We start from the raw sequence: 12,569 nt of genomic DNA on the forward strand, positions 1-12,569 counted from the left end.
ATGCAATTTCAGGTTCGCCGACGGCAAGTTTTGATGGGGCATGGCGACATCTCCGTTGCACACGTGAAAAGAAGAAATGCAATTTTAGGATGCTGCCGGCAAGTTTCGCCCGAGTGTAATGACATCTTGGTTGAAGACATTTTACACGGGTCTGTCGCGTCTTTCGTTCCTTTTTTAATTGCTTTGGATGAAAGTATCAATCTTGAATTCTAGGCGATGAAACCTCGTTCAATTTACAAATGGTATCTCATCAGTTTTGTAAAAGCTATACATCCTATGACGTACTGCAAGTCTCTTTGGAAAATGAGACAGCCACACCTTAATTCTCTTTTAATTTCTTCTAAATCCTGTTTTCTGGTGTTGGCAATTTTTATCCAATATTTGGAAGTCTATTTTGGGTCCTCAAATGATAAGACCCCCCCCCCCCAAAAAAAAAAAATAGAATAATATAATAATGATAATGATAATTATAATAAATAAATAAATATAATAATAAAAAATGCTGAACAGAAGACTATTTCCAATCCCATATCCATAACAGCAACTTAATGCTAGACAACAGAACTTGAAACTCAGCTGTGTAGATACATGTGTGTGTGTGTGCATGGATGAATAAATGAATGAATATGTGTATCTATGTGTGCGTTTGTGCATGGGCATGTCTGCATGTGTGTGTGTGTGTGCATGTGTGTGTGCACAGATGTAGTATGTGTGTGTATGCATGTCTGTTTGATTGTATGAATGTGTGTGCATGAATGTGTGTATGAAGACTATTAATGCAGAAAACATACCGTGTAAAATTCCATTTTCAAAGTTTTTACAGGAAGGTCATCCTCAAATACAGAAAAATCCAATCTTATCAATGATACTGCACTCATTACATAATAAAAATATTTTTGAAGATGTTATCAATATCATCACCTACACTGCATCCATTTCCTTTGTTTTTCAGCAGCTTCAATTTCAAACATCTCATAACGATAAAGGATGTATTGGTTTTTGCATTTAAGCTCTTTGTATGCATGTGTGTATGACTGTATGAATGTGTGTATGCATGTGTGTGTATAATATGTGAAGCCATATATCCACAGTAGATATCAAACTACTGTACAAGCTGAAATTTTCGCGTACAGATATTTTCGCGAATTGCTACTTGGAGGACATTTGCGCGTGTTGTTAAATTTGCGGTTGCGACGGTCTAACTAAACGTAACTATTTGCGCGTTGTTATTTTCGCGTGTTGTTACTTTCGCAGTTCATAGGCGATTCGCGAAATTCGCGAAAATAAAACCACCGCGAAAATTTCAGCTCGTACAGTACCAGTCTGTCTGTGTATAATGTTTATCTCCTCTTGATCAAAACATCGTGACTCAAATCATATCCACGCATCCATGTCCGGCGATATCGTCTGGAAATCTCTCTTCAGGCTAGTCGAGCTGTTTGACTACCGTCTGCCAAGCTCTCCATCTGTCTGTCTGTCAGTTGATCTGTTTGACCACTGTCTGCTTTCATTCCCGTCTGTCTGCCTGATGTTTGACGAGAGAGTGCAGGTGTTTCTGTCTCAGACACTGTATTTTGCTTCCATCTTGCATGACTGCAGACCTGTGGGAGATATTCTAAATGCATTTCTAAACTGTCTTTCTCTTTCACTCTCTCTTTCTCTTCTCTATCTCTCTCTCTCTCTCTCTTTCTCTCATCATTTTTTTCCTTTTTTCACACCAATTCTAACTCTTGTTCTCACTCTCTTCCTCTCTATACATTCATATATTCTCTATATATATATACACATATATATTCATATGTTCTCTTTCTCTCTCCCTCTCTCTCTCTCTATATATATGCATATATAAAATATATTCATATTTTCTCTTTCTATCTATGATAGATATATGCATATAGACATATTGTATATCCCTCTCTTTTTCTCTCCCTTTCTCTCACCATTTCTATCTCATGTTCTCACTCTTCTTCTAAAAGTATATCTCTCTATCTCTCTATCTTTCTCTCCCTTTCTCTTTTGGTCCCAGCCTTTCTATAACTTGCCCTGACACTCTCTCTCTATTTTTCTCCCTATTTTGCCGTCTCCTCCACATATAGCGTGTATCCATGATACTGATGAAGTGCTAACCACACATTAAGATGCAGTCCCATCCCTCAATGTCTCCATCCACCATCAAAACATCTTCTTCCCTCGCTTCCCCCATTGCTCAGTCCCCAAACGCCGGTGGATGTGCAAACACACAACACACCCCCACCACTCACCCAGACAGCTGGTGGCTTTAGGGGGGGAAGACAACCCAGACGGCGCTGTATACATGCTGCCATGGCAACCGCATCATTTGGCAAATCACGGCAGCAGCCAAACACACATCAGGCAGGAGGAGGATTCCTGGCTAATTTGGAAAGAGCCGTCAGAGGCACGTGCTAACTTTTGATTTGTCTGTCTGGCTAAAATTCTCTCATCTCTGTAATCATGTTCTCACCTACCTCATATGGAACTCCATGCCCCTCCCCCATATCCCCCCTCCCCCATATCCCCCCCATGCCCCCATCCTCCCCTCCCCCTCTTTTCTTTAATGAACTCAGAGGCAGCATCAGCCTATAAACAAGTTTCCTTTCCATCACTGTCTACTAAAATGGCGCCAATTCCACTGGCTATCTGCAGAGCAAACCGTGTTCCCACCGATTCTTGTGATGCATGGAGGACTTTAGGATTGACCTTTGCATGACCTTTCTTTCTATAAGAGGAGCTCACAGTTAACTGCACGCCATTTTCAATGTGTTTAAAAATGGTCCCACCCTTCTGTTCCGATCAAGCTGGTCATGATCTGACCTTGAGAAGACCAAAATATAAAGCATCATCATAGTCCTTTTATTAACAACACATATTACAACACTCTTTCCACACCTTTACTTATAATTATATATCTATATTGGTATGTATAAATACTTTGATGATAGAACTCAGAGGTTTTTTTTTAAAAATGCCATATCATTATGAAGTCTTACCTCGAGGCCCACGTCACAACAAGGAGAACGAGCTAATGTGAAATTTGATATTCACATCAAAACATTGAGCAATGATATGTTGTTGGTTTTGTTTTTGCTGTTTATTTGAGATTGCAATATCATAATTTATACCGATATTAGTAGCAAAGTCTAAGGGAAGTAAGACCTTTTTTTTTCACAATGTAAAACACCATGGATGATAAGAATTTGTTTTTCCAAATATTTCTGATACAGAGTAACCTCTGGTATTTGTAGACGGAACTGAGCAGACAACAGACATGTATGCCATGGAATTACATCATTTCAAACATGCGAATAAATCTCTGCAAGGCCATTCCACAACAGACCACAATATACTGATATGGATTTTAAAAGACTGATACATCTGTGATGTACAACAGCCACATTGAAATAATGACCCCATTACCTGCTGAATTCTCTGTCCCAACACTTTCTTTAATATCAATGTTTCATTTTTTAAAAAGTGCACAACTTTAACTCACTTTGACTTTCTGTGATTTAATTGTACCTATCAAGGCCAGCCTGAGCACATTAATTCCCTTCAAATAATTCTGAAACAGAAACAAATACACACAGACACACATACACACACGCACACACTTCTAGACATTCTACAAAGTACAAATATGTACAGCCATATGTCTTTAAATTCATAACATCCCCTCAAGAGAACGACCACATAAAAACGCATTGATGGGACTAAGCAACATCCTCCAATTTTAGACACTGCAGCTATGGAAAATAATCAGATAATCATGATATTCTCCAGAGTATCTGTATTCACTGAAGTGGAAGGGGAAATGGGTTTTGAACAGTAATAGTCTCCAGCCGTAATTTCATCAGAGAATTTTTCAGTCTCACTTGAAAGGGATTTAATCACGCAACTGCACATAATCTTTCAACAATACCAAATAACACTGACAGAGCACATGTACATGTACTGCAAATAGCACGTACAGGTGCATTGAAGCACAATGAAGTACATTGTATAGGGAATGGCACGGAATTTCAATCTAATTTTTCTTATTCAATATCCATGTTTCTTCCGCACTTTGGATTCAATTCAGTCTATTCTGATCGATTTGAATTATTTATGCATCAGCGATTAAAAAGTAGAAATCATCAAAAGCTGCTGCACCAGTGTAACAGAACTAATGTTTTCTGCATGTACATGTAGTCCCTTGTATGCATATCTGTGTGTGGGTGGATGTGTGCGTAGCCTGCCCACACATTCAGTCTTCTGCACACAGTATCAAATATGAGTGGCTAGCTATTTTCTTTTTACCTTGAACACAATTAACTCAGATGGACGGATACATTCACGGCAGCATCTACTCATCCTGATTAGACTGAGCCGCATGTAATCTGCATTAGTTCTATGGCCATGTGTGGAACATGACAATAAGACCACTTAACGCCTAAGTAATGCACGCACATCAATCATCAAATATGGAGCTGGCAACATTCATCAATTCGAGACTGACAGTACCCACCGAGGGCGCCATGCAAGGGTGTCATCACTGGCGCCACCCTGGGAATTGGAAGGAACTGATATCACAGAAGGTGCAGTTAATCGACAATATTAGCTACCAATCACTGTCCCATTTGAGCAAATTCACGCTGTACAGTTTCATAAAAACCTAGAGAAGCACTCTGAGCGCGCAGACCTCCACCAAGCAGCTCATTTCCACTATTAATCTTACTATCCAGATGAGATCAGTGATTTCCACTCATACGTACACATGCTGAAAATCACCCTATTTCTCAATGTAGACACCCTTTGGTCCGAATTCAAGAAGGTGGTACAATTAAAACCATGGTTTAAACCATGTTTTATGCAAATTTCTTTTGCGTAAATAGGATTGACAGATTGAGTACGCCAACAGACGTCCAGTAGCAAACGCGCATTGATATGCGCATGTCAAAGGTACGCCTATTTCATGCTAATTTCAGACCATGGTACAAATTTTGTACCATGGTCTCGGTTTAAACCACCTTCGCGAATTCGGGCCCTTTTGTTACGTCATCAGCTAACATTGAACCAATTCTTGACTGTAATGAAGAAAGGAATTGCAGATATGCACAGGCTTTTAAGCAACAGGAGTATGCAATTTTTTCTCTCTTTCCGTGAGCATCATACAAGGGCAAATACGGCATCATGTTCTTAAACAATTTCTCCTTCATCTTATACCAATCACCTTGAATGCTTTCAACCTTTGTAAGTAGCAAATTACTTACGAAAATCACTGAATGCGTGTGTTTAGATCATGTATAGCTTAGGACTGGGCACCCACAAGCATGTATGTTATATGCAGTCCATCATAATCAAAGTGCCACTGATGTAGTTTTTTTCTCATATTTACACACATCACTGTGAGCATCAAATAGGGCTACTGCAAAGTGCACGTCGTTTTTTCGATTTCCACAAGTTCTGATTGACAGGTCTGATTTGAATCACATGCAGAAGTCTAGTTATGAAAGGTTTGTGATTTTATATGGCTGGTCATAAAAAAAAGGGGAAAAAAGAAAATTGTTCAGACACCCGAGGTTTGAATGTCATCCACACTTCAAGCAGGTGAGAAAGGACTCAATTTATCCCGTCGTTTCCTCAAGATTAGTTTGATTGACCACAATCTAATGGACTTTTATTACCTGGCACATTGCCAAAAGCAAGCCGAGCGCACTGCATCATGGGAGAACAGAGAGAACGCTGATCAATGGCACAGATGGAGACTCCAACCCACATGTCTTTACGCACTGCCGAGTCAGTCGAAAAGCATGTCAAGTTCGCATATTCTGCTCAAATGCACAAACCAGCTGAAACCCATCGGTAAATCACCAAATTCCAAAGTACAACGAAAACGTTTTTCGCGACTCCATTCCTGTCATAGGTAGCTTGCATCGTATGTGGTGACTGACTTGTTTTGTACTGGATCTATGAGTAAATTATCAGTTTCTGTAACTGTTTTGCGTGCAAAAGTCATGCCTCTACAATTATGTAGCTACTGGAAACAATCTTAGATTGAACAGTCATACAATTTACATCAAAGCAAAGCTTGGCATTTCTCTACAACTTTGCTCACAACATGTCAACGGTAACAAAAATCTGTAAAATTTACATTGATTTCAAAGAGAGAATGTTTTCCCAAAGCATGTTTATATTGCTGTCTTAGAATAATGTGGCACACAGGGGGTTTACACCATGGCATATAAAGAGTTAAAAGGGAGATTCTTCCGCCTGAATACCTTACACGTAGCAAACTGGAATCTCTGATCGTGCAAACATGCGCACAATACTATGTGGGCGTAGCGCACATCGTGACTAAGACGCGTGATGTTGTGGCCATGATCTGGGACCTGCTCACAACGTATATCAAGGGCTATGCATGCTCTGGGTTGTAATCTATGTTCCTTGGTGCTATCTTAGCCTTATTTAAAAACAACAACAACAACAAACAAACAGATAATGACCAAACCATTGAATCCGGTATGTGCCTGACTGTTTGCAAGGACCCTGATCATCAAGGTGCCTGAGCTGTGACCCTCTCTTACACTAGACCTCCCTTATTATGTCCTTTCAAAGACACACCTACAACATTTTGCTGCTCCCAAAATATTCATTCTTAGACAGAGCAGCAGGATGACCCAAAATATTACTCCAGTTGTGGTCAAATTGGAGCCTCTCAAAGTCAAGACAGGCAGGCTTCCGACTCTAGTCACCTCACCACACAGAAAGAAGCTCTCATGCTGTCCACAATCGATTTCTGCGGTAACGTGATGTCGAGGTTTATCACCGAGAAATCTGAACAATACCTGAATCACTTGTCAGCTAAAAACAGAACACCCATCTTATACAAATGTACAGGGGATGGACTGCTCTCTGCATAATTATCAAACAATGCAATACACCATTTCATCTGATCTTTGTGGTTGTTGCAAAGGACAAAATAGTGAGTTTCTCTTTCTTCTTTGACCCATACTGTCGACCACAAAGGGATCTATCCAAAAACATAAAACAAATCCCTCCACAAAAATCCTTTTCATTATATAGCAGTATTGATTTCAATCTACTGTGTTTGTGGTAATAGTGGCGTGACCATATCTGCAACAGGCAACCACACTCATTTTTCTCAGGCTGCGGCTGATGGCCTGCATCGAGTCATCAGCTGCATCATTCCAGACCTCATCATCAGGAGACAGCCTGGCTGGATATGGTAACCATGGAAACCATGCTCACTGATCAGTGATGACACTATCACCGTATGTTCTTTGGCAAAAAATGTGGTATCATTCGCAAATTTGATGATGATTGCTTGCGTGACACCAAATCTCTAGTTTCTGCCATCACCTTTTGGTATTTGATGACAAAAGGGGTATGACAAACGAACGTGTGCGTCATCAGAAGTTCCACAATGAACGGCAAGGACGCAGAGCAATTAATTCTGAGCAAAAACTCTGCAGCAATTATTGCAGAGTCGGTAAGGATTGTCGTCACACAATTCAACTGCACTCCTATGCCATGCCTTCTTCTCTCTTCTCTTGGTATATTGTGTTTTCACAGTATACCAAGTCATCATAATTCATCAACGGGAACAGCCTCCAAAGGGCAGCGAACAATGCTTTGCGCTGCCCTGGAATCATCCGATTGCTAGAATCATTGTTAACTCCACTTTCACTTCCAATTAGTATCTTCAATTTTTTGTTGTTTTTGTCCCCTTGAAGGTCTACCAGTTTATGAAGGAGTGGCAAGATTTTGTGAATGAATAAAGTTTGATTCAAGAGCTGTGCATATAACAAATCAGACTTCCGGTCTCACTGAGAATAAATTAGTTAAATTTAAGAGTTGCGCATAAATAAACTAATAAGACTTCCTGTTAAGAGTTTGCATTTAAACATTTCATGAGATAGACAAAAAAAAAGCACTCTCTGACTTGGTCTGTTCTACTTCTTGAGCACATCCTGAAACGATGCAGGCAAAATAACCAAACTTAACGAAGCAAACAAACAAATGGATTGGAAAGAAATCGCTTGCTTCCCACACTCACCTGTCCCTCCCGCTCCACGAAGCAGAGGAGCCGGATCTGGACGGGGGCGGGGCCGGTGTGGGCGCAGGGCGGGGTGATGGTGGCCGTCTCCCCTTCCCCCTCGCTGCGCTCCATCTCAAAGTTGTGCGGCTGGATCTGGATGAGTTTGTTGACGGCCACAGAGCCCGCCATCAGGTTGCACATCTCCTGAGATGAGAAAGAGCAGGAAAAAAAAAAGAGGATGATGAGATGAAGGCTGAATGTAAAACAAGAACAATGACCAGACACTCAAATACTTTATACGCCGAATATTTTGCGAGGTTTTTATTTTCGCGAATTTCACGAGTCAGGTGCTATTCGCAAAATTAAAGGCACGCAAAAATAATGACACTGATCCTGATATGAATGTGACACACACACATACATTTCTCCATTCAGTACAGCACTCCGCAATCGCGTATTTAACCACTTGCGAAATAGTAGGGAAGTTCCGATTCGCGAAAATTTAGACTCGCTAAATATATGGCGTGTACAGTAGATAAGACAACAACACAGAGAGGACAACAAACATTATAGAGAAATTTTCAGGGTGGTAAAGGTATCTACAAAGTGAAAAAAGCAGGAAAGCACATAGATACAGACATTGTACGCAAAGGTTAACCCATACATGGAGAAAGCAAGAAATAGACAGAATGGAAAATAGCTGGACTGATAAACGTAGATCTGGATACATTTACCTACAATTGTGTACATCTATACTGTGGTAAGCACAGATCATGTGCACATACATGTACACACAAACACATACATTTATACATACATGACCATCATTTTCAAAACTTAATGCACTAGCCCTTTTCTTCTACCTGCTCAAAAAATACATCAAAAAAAAAAAGAGCAAATAACGAAAAAGTAACTTAATACTTCTGCATGTTGAGTACACAGATGTATCAAAATACACAAACTCCTTGGCTCACACAGAAAAAGAAACATCCTTGGGGCGCTTAAGGCCAACAGCACAAAAACAAGTGAAAATAAGGCAACAAAAGAGACTTTAGCTATCAGCTAGGGATCAAGGTCAAGCTAGAAACTTGAGTTCTATGAGCATCAAAACATCTCTAGGGAGCAACGGGGTGGCTACCAGGAAGAAACTCCACCCCCCCCCCCCCCCCCCCACTGAGGGACCCACTTCACATCACTCGGAATCGCACCCCCTCTCGCATCGCTGCATCAGAGTCATCCCAAAAACCGTCTTCTCTGGGGTCTAGAGACATCATCAACGACCTCCTCACAACATCTAGACCTCCACTTCAAGAAGCTGAGCAGCATCAACTACAGATCGAGGGGAAAACTTTAAACCTTCTGTGCAGCACTGCATCAACTTTACAGTTACTGGTGTGACTACTTATTGCTGAATTCAAGCATGACTTTTCAGGGCCTGGATAAAGAAGATCAGTTTATCACTTTCACTTTTAATAGTATTCCTTCTCTTCTTCATATCCCCTTCCAACACAAACTATCATGCTACCCATTTTGTTTGTTTGGTTTATTTTTTTCTTATTCTTTGCTGAGTCTTATCTTTCAAGCATCAACACACTGTGTGATCTATCTTAACCCATTGAGAACAGACTGATTTTGCTACAAAACCCATTTCCCATAGACACTTGCCTGAGTATACTCGGGACTTGTTTTCAACGAGTCACGTACTGTCAAACTAGAAAGATTCCTAGCATGAAACTTTCACAAATTAGAGCTGATGGACTTTCTCACGGCATGAAACTTTCGCAAATCACCACTGGCATTAAATGCACTGTGTAGACAGAGCCTTTCACCTGTATTTTACTTCTGCGAATCTTGGTTCCCCGCAAAATTTGCAAAAGTTTCATATAAGAGAAAACTTCTTGTTTGATAGTACTGCTATTCTTCCAACTAAAATTTTTGCCATCTACCCAACCACAATATCTGTTCTTTTAGATACTAGACACACACACACACACAAGTACAAACACACAAACACATAACTACACATTATACTATAGATTATACAAACATGTATTATCCAAACATATTCAATTGTTTCCTAGAAATTTATTCATCCTTCCAGGTATTTGTAATGAACAAGCACTAACATTATTCATTTATCAAATTTGTATGATTCTTGAAAAGCAAAATTTGTATCACAGAAATAGTTACACTGCCATAAGACACCAGCCATGCTTTGTTTCTTTGATTAATCAATCCTGTTATTTACATCTAAGAAAAAGGTTTTTTCTTTAGATTCATTTCATTCATTCATTCATTCATTCATTCATTCAATTTTCCATTTCCAACAGAAACCTAGTAATAATAATAAAGGATCGGTTTACGAAATATTAGAAGTACACAGAAATGCTGGAAATGGGGAGGAATGCTAAAAAGCAGTGCTTGTTAGAGTGCATTCCCCCACATGTAATACAACAAATTATATGATTGATAGACTGATATACATAAAAAGTGGAAAAACAAGAGAAACTACGATACGGAGACCTATTACTATCTAACTAACCTAATCAACCTAACTACCTATAAAGATGAAGCTTTGGCTCTTGAGATAATTGGAATCAATAATACCTTCTCCTTCATTATTTGTCTTCCCAAACTTGTCCGAACTCACATAAAACCTCTACATTCACACACACAGTCTCTCTTGACCTCCCCCCCCCCCCCATCCCCCCATCCCCCCCCCCCCCCCACACACACACACACTCAAACACTAAAACATAAAGATTTTGTTGGCTCATTGGTTTTGCTTATGGCGAGTACAACGTGTACTTCAATTTGAAGTAAAAAGCAAAGCAATCAAGCCGTGACAGTCGCTGGACCTACATCAAATTCATCCAGACAGGCGTATGAAATGGGCCGATCAATTCTGCGCCTCGCTGCATCTTCCTGGACGCCATGCACTTTACATCCAGTGATTGTTTCAGTGAGGCAACCAAAACACAAATTTTTTTTTTCTCTCTCTCTATCTTTGTAATGTGTATCTTTCTATCTATGTACATGTCATTTTTCTTCACCTTTTTCACATCTTATTTTTTATCTAATCTATCCCTCTATTCATCTATCATCTATGTATCTTTTTATCTATCTTTCTCTCATTCTTTCTTTGTAAGTATATCTTTTTCTCTCTCTCTCTCCATATATATATGTCATCTTTCTTCCCTTTTTCATATCTTTCTTTCTTGCTTTCTTCCAATCTATCTCCCTATTCATCTATCATCTGCGTATCTTTTTATCTATCTATCTATACCTCTATCTATCCTTCTTTCACTCTTTGTAAGTATATCACTCTCTATATATATCTATTCATATGTGTAAATATATGTTGTGTTCTTCCTTTTTTAATATTTCTTTCTTACAATCTATCCCTATATATCAATCTCTCTCTTCTTTATACATCTTCTTATGTCTTAATTTCTTTATATATATCCTGTTTCTCTTTTTTCTATTATTTGTTACTATCTCTTCCCATGTCTCTCTTTGAGCATCAATTTCTCCCTCTCTTTCTTCTATTTCTGTACCCCTCCATTTTCTCTATCTGTGATATATCTAGATATCTCCTTCTTTTTGAATATTTCCCTCTTTCTTATACCTCTCTTTATCCGTCCTTCTCTCCTGTTCATCTATATATTCATCTGTTCATATCTTTCCTCCTGCTCTCTCTCCCTCCCTCTCTTTCTATGCGTCTCTACTGGCCTCTCCAATCTCTCATTCTGTCTCTTTCTCTCTCTCTCTCTCTCTCTCTCTGTATATATATATATATATATATATATATATATATATATATATATATATATATATATATATATATATATATTAATATATATCATTTATATATTCCTTCACTACAATCTTTCGCTTTTCCTCTCTCGTTGGTTCCCCCCCCCCCTATTCTTTTTTTTTTTACTTTCTGGAGATTTCCCTTCCCATTATATTTTCACCAAAGTGAGGGAAACTGAGATTCTTCACATTTAAATGAATCTGGACAAGCACGCCACCGCTTCGCTCGGTTCATCGCTCGCTCAGTGTAAGAAGCTCGTCTGGGAGCTTGATAAATACTATCCCTTTTCATCAACTGCTGTAGTATCACATTTCAAATTAAGGAGAAGACTTGAAGAAGAAAAAAATAACACAGAAAGACAGGGATTCTTCCAATAACCTCACAGAAATATAACTCCATGATATCTTACTCAAGACTTTTCAATGCGTCGAGTATGATCACATCATTGTACAATCTTGTTTAATCCATTAAGTTCCTATCAAACGAGTTTGTGATTAAATCAAAACAGAATTCATGAGAGAACTGTCTCTTTGGTTTAGTGAGGGGTTTTTCGTTTCGATCATATAATGTATATTTCACCAGACTGAAAGGTGGAATCTCAAATACTAAAGCCAGGACAATAAAACATACTAAAAAAAAGTCTTGCCCTAGTAAACCAAGTCTTGTCTAATTTGATTGGTTCCCACTGTCATGTGA

At 39.1% G+C, this 12,569-nt stretch overlaps 1 protein-coding gene across 1 annotated transcript in view; it reads right to left on the reverse strand.

Moving 5' to 3' along the window:
• The window catches only part of LOC140230068 (hormone-sensitive lipase-like), an 84,692-nt gene that overhangs the window by 17,330 nt on the left and 54,793 nt on the right, over positions 1–12,569 (reverse strand). Inside the window, exon 4 of the mRNA XM_072310275.1 lies at positions 8,075–8,260. Within this exon, the coding sequence (XP_072166376.1) occupies positions 8,075–8,260 (186 nt within the window). The remainder of the gene's footprint in view (positions 1–8,074; positions 8,261–12,569) is intronic.

This window comes from Diadema setosum, chromosome 6, assembly GCF_964275005.1.
Source record: "Diadema setosum chromosome 6, eeDiaSeto1, whole genome shotgun sequence".
Taxonomy (NCBI): domain Eukaryota; kingdom Metazoa; phylum Echinodermata; class Echinoidea; order Diadematoida; family Diadematidae; genus Diadema; species Diadema setosum.